We start from the raw sequence: 6,913 nt of genomic DNA on the forward strand, positions 1-6,913 counted from the left end.
ACCTAGACCAAGATGACGCAAAACGTATCGACCAAAACATGGAAATCCTTAAACAAAACCAAAACGATTTAAAATCCGCCATTGACAAGCAAATGACTCTTTTTTCTAAATCAATAATCAATTTCAGAGAAACAATAAGAAATGTATCCCATAACCAAATTATATTGGAGTCACGTATTAGACAAATAATAGATGTCGTCAATCAGATCGAGGTCAAGGAAACAAACCTTTTTGAGTTCTATCGTATCCAAATGATTATCACCCAAATTACCGTCTTTTACCAGAATATTTACGATATACTTTCAAATATCGAAGAGGCAATTACCTTTGCTAAATTAAACACCTTCCATAACACCATAATCGACCCAAGTGAATTCCTAACAGAACTACAGTCAATGAAAGAGCAAATTCCCCTAGGAAAACTACCATTCGAGCCCAACATTGAAAATCTATTAACTATCGAAAACACTTTGGAAATAAAAAGTTTCGCCAAAGATAACTCGATCACGTTCATCATCGAAATTCCATTAGTAGAAAAAGTTAGTTATGATTTATTCCGATTACTTCCCTTGCCCGTAAGACATGGCGAAGTATACAAAGTCATAATACCCCGATCCGAATATCTACTGATAAACGACCAAACATTCGGATACGCGAACGAACCCTGTCGGTACGTATCCCCTAATGAATATCTATGCCCTCAAATACATATAGATAACTTCCACGATTTTTCCCCATGCGAAGTACAACTCCTGCGTTACGAACACAACGCCACACGATGTAAATCAATAACTGTTACCCTGGGGGAAACACAAATACAAAACATAGACGATAATAAGTGGATCCTGGTGACCACCAAAAGTATTGTCGGATTAGAAACATGTAAATCTTCACAAAGTAACATTCTGTTGGATGGAACTTACGCAATAGATTTAGAGTATCGTTGTAATCTTAAAATAAGGAACATAGTTTTAAGAGGCAATAGGAAAACCAACCGGCAATTTCAAATTTTCCCTTTGTTAGACATAAATATTAATCATACATATCAAAAGCCATACCAAAAAATAGAACTGCCTAACTTAAGCAAAATAGATTTAAATAATATCGCCGAATTACAGAATGAGGTTGATTTGCAGAAGAAGGAAAATTCAATGTTACTAAATACTAACCTTCACTACGACAGAACCAGTATTTGGACTGTCCTATTGTATGGTATCATAATATTGTCCTTATTAGGTTTATTAGCAAAGTATCTATGGCCTATTGTTTTAAAATACAAAAAGACCGAGAGTCCAGAAAATGACATAGTAATTTAGGTCATAGAAACTTCGGGTTTTATGCCCATCTAAGGGTGGAGGAGTTACATCCCCGTAACACCAAGCGTCGCTGTTATGACGTCACCCGTACGATTAGTATAAATAAGAAGTAGCATTAAGCGCAGTAGCCTTTTTAGTGAGTCTTTGCTTGTATCGCGAACGTTGTGTTTACTATCGGTCCTGTTTGAAATAAATTAATTTCAAAGTAAAGTGTTTTTTTTTGAGTCTTAAAACGGATCAAAACATAACTTGCAATTTGAATCCAAAATAGACAGATTTGGCCGAAATAAGCCAAATCGGTCGATTTGAGCAAATTCAGAGATGAAACGATCGTTTCTGACCGATCTCGCTCGTTTCTGCCTGTTTTAGTCATTTTGGCACGTTTTCATCAATTTGGTGCAATTTGAATCCAAAATAGACAGATTTGGCCGAAATAAGCCAAATCGGTCGATTTGAGCAAATTCAGAGATGAAACCATCGTTTCTGACCGATTTCGCTCGTTTCTGCCTGTTTTAGTCATTTTAGCACGTTTTCATCCATTAGGTTCTGTTTCCATCCAAAATAGACAGATTTGGCCGAAATAAGCCAAAATGGTCGATTTGAGCAAATTCAGAGATGAAACCATCGTTTCTGACCGATTTCGCTCGTTTCTGCCTGTTTTAGTCATTTTGGCACGTTTTCATCCATTTGGTTCTGTTTCCATCCAAAATAGACAGATTTGGCCGAAATAAGCCAAATCGGTCGATTTGAGCAAATTCAGAGATGAAACGATCGTTTCTGACCGATTTCGCTCGTTTCTGCCTGTTTTAGTCATTTTGGCACGTTTTCATCAATTTGGTTCTGTTTCCATCCAAAATAGACAGATTTGGCCGAAATAAGCCAAATCGGTCGATTTGAGCAAATTCAGAGATGAAACCATCGTTTCTGACCGATTTCGCTCGTTTCTCCCTGTTTTAGTCATTTTGGCACGTTTTCATCCATTTGGTTCTGTTTCCATCCAAAATAGACAGATTTGGCCGAAATAAGCCAAATCGGTCGATTTGAGCAAATTCAGAGATGAAACGATCGTTTCTGACCGATTTCGCTCGTTTCTGCCTGTTTTAGTCATTTTGGCACGTTTTCATCAATTTGGTTCTGTTTCCATCCAAAATAGACAGATTTGGCCGAAATAAGCCAAATCGGTCGATTTGAGCAAATTCAGAGATGAAACCATCGTTTCTGACCGATTTCGCTCGTTTCTCCCTGTTTTAGTCATTTTGGCACGTTTTCATCCATTTGGTTCTGTTTCCATCCAAAATAGACAGATTTGGCCGAAATAAGCCAAATTGGTCGATTTGAGCAAATTCAGAGACGAAACGATCGTTTCTGACCGATTTCGCTCGTTTCTGCCTGTTTTAGTCATTTTGGCACGTTTTCATCCATTTGGTTCTGTTTCCATCCAAAATAGACAGATTTGGCCGAAATAAGCCAAAATGGTCGATTTGAGCAAATTCAGAGATGAAACGATCGTTTCTGACCGATTTCACTCGTTTCTGCCTGTTTTAGTCATTTTGGCACGTTTTCATCAATTTGGTGCAATTTGAATCCAAAATAGACAGATTTGGCCGAAATAAGCCAAATCGGTCGATTTGAGCAAATTCCTTGATGAAACCATCGTTTCTGACCGATTTCGCTCGTTTCTGCCTGTTTTAGTCATTTTGGCACGTTTTCATCAATTTGGTGCAATTTGAATCCAAAATAGACAGATTTGGCCGAAATAAGCCAAATCGGCCGATTTGAGCAAATTCCTTGATGAAACTATCGTTTCTGACCGATTTCGCTCGTTTCTGCCTGTTTTAGTTATTTTGGCACGTTTTCATCCATTTGGTTCTGTTTCCATCCAAAATAGACAGATTTGGCCGAAATAAGCCAAATCGGCCGATTTGAGCAAATTCCTTGATGAAACCATCGTTTCTGACCGAATTCGCTCGTTTCTCCCTGTTTTAGTCATTTTGGCACGTTTTCATCCATTTGGTTCTGTTTCCATCCAAAATAGACAGATTTGGCCGAAATAAGCCAAATCGGTCGATTTGAGCAAATTCAGAGATGAAACCATCGTTTCTGACCGATTTCGCTCGTTTCTGCCTGTTTTAGTCATTTTGGCACGTTTTCATCAATTTGGTTCTGTTTCCATCCAAAATAGACAGATTTGGCCGAAATAAGCCAAATCGGTCGATTTGAGCAAATTCAGAGATGAAACCATCGTTTCTGACCGATTTCGCTCGTTTCTCCCTGTTTTAGTCATTTTGGCACGTTTTCATCCATTTGGTTCTGTTTCCATCCAAAATAGACAGATTTGGCCGAAATAAGCCAAATTGGTCGATTTGAGCAAATTCAGAGACGAAACGATCGTTTCTGACCGATTTCGCTCGTTTCTGCCTGTTTTAGTCATTTTGGCACGTTTTCATCCATTTGGTTCTGTTTCCATACAAAATAGACAGATTTGGCCGAAATAAGCCAAATCGGTCGATTTGAGCAAATTCAGAGATGAAACCATCGTTTCTGACCGATTTCGCTCGTTTCTGCCTGTTTTAGTCATTTTGGCACGTTTTCATCCATTTGGTTCTGTTTCCATCCAAAATAGACAGATTTGGCCGAAATAAGCCAAATCGGTCGATTTGAGCAAATTCCTTGATGAAACCATCGTTTCTGACCGATTTCGCTCGTTTCTGCCTGTTTTAGTCATTTTGGCACGTTTTCATCAATTTGGTTCTGTTTCCATCCAAAATAGACAGATTTGGCCGAAATAAGCCAAATCGGTCGATTTGAGCAAATTCAGAGATGAAACCATCGTTTCTGACCGATTTCGCTCGTTTCTCCCTGTTTTAGTCATTTTGGCACGTTTTCATCCATTTGGTTCTGTTTCCATCCAAAATAGACAGATTTGGCCGAAATAAGCCAAATTGGTCGATTTGAGCAAATTCAGAGACGAAACGATCGTTTCTGACCGATTTCGCTCGTTTCTGCCTGTTTTAGTCATTTTGGCACGTTTTCATCCATTTGGTTCTGTTTCCATCCAAAATAGACAGATTTGGCCCAAATAAGCCAAAATGGTCGATTTGAGCAAATTCAGAGATGAAACGATCGTTTCTGACCGATCTCGCTCGTTTCTGCCTGTTTTAGTCATTTTGGCACGTTTTCATCAATTTGGTGCAATTTGAATCCAAAATAGACAGATTTGGCCGAAATAAGCCAAATCGGCCGATTTGAGCAAATTCCTTGATGAAACGATCGTTTCTGACCGATTTCGCTCGTTTCTGCCTGTTTTAGTCATTTTAGCACGTTTTCATCCATTAGGCTCTGTTTCCATCCAAAATAGACAGATTTGGCCGAAATAAGCCAAATCGGTCGATTTGAGCAAATTCAGAGATGAAACCATCGTTTCTGACCGATTTCGCTCGTTTCTGCCTGTTTTAGTCATTTTGGCACGTTTTCATCCATTTGGTTCTGTTTCCATCCAAAATCGACAGATTTGGCCGAAATAAGCCAAATCGGTCGATTTGAGCAAATTCAGAGATGAAACCATCGTTTCTGACCGATTTCGCTCGTTTCTGCCTATTTTAGTCATTTTGGCACGTTTTCATCAATTTGGTGCAATTTGAATCCAAAATAGACAGATTTGGCCGAAATAAGCCAAATTGGTCGATTTGAGCAAATTCAGAGATGAAACCATCGTTTCTGACCGATTTCGCTCGTTTCTGCCTGTTTTAGTCATTTTGGCACGTTTTCATCAATTTGGTTCTGTTTCCATCCAAAATAGACAGATTTGGCCGAAATAAGCCAAATTGGTCGATTTGAGCAAATTCAGAGACGAAACGATCGTTTCTGACCGATTTCGCTCGTTTCTCCCTGTTTTAGTCATTTTGGCACGTTTTCATCCATTTGGTTCTGTTTCCATCCAAAATAGACAGATTTGGCCGAAATAAGCCAAATTGGTCGATTTGAGCAAATTCAGAGACGAAACGATCGTTTCTGACCGATTTCGCTCGTTTCTGCCTGTTTTAGTCATTTTGGCACGTTTTCATCCATTTGGTTCTGTTTCCATCCAAAATAGACAGATTTGGCCGAAATAAGCCAAAATTGTCGATTTGAGCAAATTCAGAGATGAAACGATCGTTTCTGACCGATCTCGCTCGTTTCTGCCTGTTTTAGTCATTTTGGCACGTTTTCATCAATTTGGTGCAATTTGAATCCAAAATAGACAGATTTGGCCGAAATAAGCCAAATCGGTCGATTTGAGCAAATTCCTTGATGAAACCATCGTTTCTGACCGATTTCGCTCGTTTCTGCCTGTTTTAGTCATTTTGGCACGTTTTCATCAATTTGGTGCAATTTGAATCCAAAATAGACAGATTTGGCCGAAATAAGCCAAATCGGCCGATTTGAGCAAATTCAGAGATGAAACGATCGTTTCTGACCGATTTCGCTCGTTTCTGCCTGTTTTAGTCATTTTAGCACGTTTTCATCCATTAGGTTCTGTTTCCATCCAAAATAGACAGATTTGGCCGAAATAAGCCAAATCGGTCGATTTGAGCAAATTCCTTGATGAAACCATCGTTTCTGACCGATTTCGCTCGTTTCTGCCTGTTTTAGTCATTTTGGCACGTTTTCATCAATTTGGTGCAATTTGAATCCAAAATAGACAGATTTGGCCGAAATAAGCCAAATCGGCCGATTTGAGCAAATTCAGAGATGAAACGATCGTTTCTGACCGATTTCGCTCGTTTCTGCCTGTTTTAGTCATTTTGGCACGTTTTCATCCATTTGGTTCTGTTTCCATCCAAAATAGACAGATTTGGCCGAAATAAGCCAAATCGGTCGATTTGAGCAAATTCAGAGATGAAACCATCGTTTCTGACCGATTTCGCTCGTTTCTGCCTGTTTTAGTCATTTTGGCACGTTTTCATCCATTTGGTTCTGTTTCCATCCAAAATAGACAGATTTGGCCGAAATAAGCCAAATTGGTCGATTTGAGCAAATTCAGAGACGAAACGATTGTTTCTGACCGATTTCGCTCGTTTCTGCCTGTTTTAGTCATTTTGGCACGTTTTCATCCATTTGGTTCTGTTTCCATCCAAAATAGACAGATTTCCCCAGAATGGGGGTCGAAGATGGAGGACTACAGGGGAGCGGCCTTATCGCAGATGTGTGCAGGACTGAATATGACAGTCCTGAACAACGGCGAACCCACGTTCGTCAGACGGGGACAGTGGTCGTGCATAGACCTCACGTTCGTCAGCGTGAGATTGGCAGCTCAAGCTGCGAACTGGCAAGTCTTGAGGAACGAACCGTGTTCCCCCCACAAGCACATCCTGTTCGAAGTGGGAAATTCCACCAAGGAAAGAAGGAAAAACGATCCTACGGGTCGGCGCAAGAAATTGAGCAAAGACCCGTTTCTAAAGGCTTTCGCGAGCCTTCTAGAAACGAGGCAAAGACTAAGCGGTGACCCGATTCACACAGGAGAAGAGATCGTCAGGATGATGAAGAAGGCTTGTCGGAAGAGCCACGACATCCCGGAGAGTCAGACCCTGACCCATCCGTACTGGTGGAATTCCCAA

General features: G+C 40.0%; 1 protein-coding gene across 1 annotated transcript; it reads left to right on the forward strand.

Annotated features, from left to right (window-relative positions):
• The first annotated feature begins 251 nt into the window (after window positions 1–251).
• LOC136419126 (uncharacterized) lies at window positions 252–1,316 on the forward strand. Its single transcript, XM_066405293.1, has 2 exons — window positions 252–1,188; window positions 1,237–1,316. Exons 1-2 carry the CDS (start codon window positions 252–254, stop codon window positions 1,314–1,316), a joined length of 1,017 nt encoding a protein of 338 aa, XP_066261390.1.
• The last annotated feature ends 5,597 nt before the right edge of the window (window positions 1,317–6,913 follow it).

Source organism: Euwallacea similis, unplaced genomic scaffold (assembly GCF_039881205.1).
Source record: "Euwallacea similis isolate ESF13 unplaced genomic scaffold, ESF131.1 scaffold_90, whole genome shotgun sequence".
In the NCBI taxonomy this organism is placed as follows: Eukaryota; Metazoa; Arthropoda; class Insecta; order Coleoptera; family Curculionidae; genus Euwallacea; species Euwallacea similis.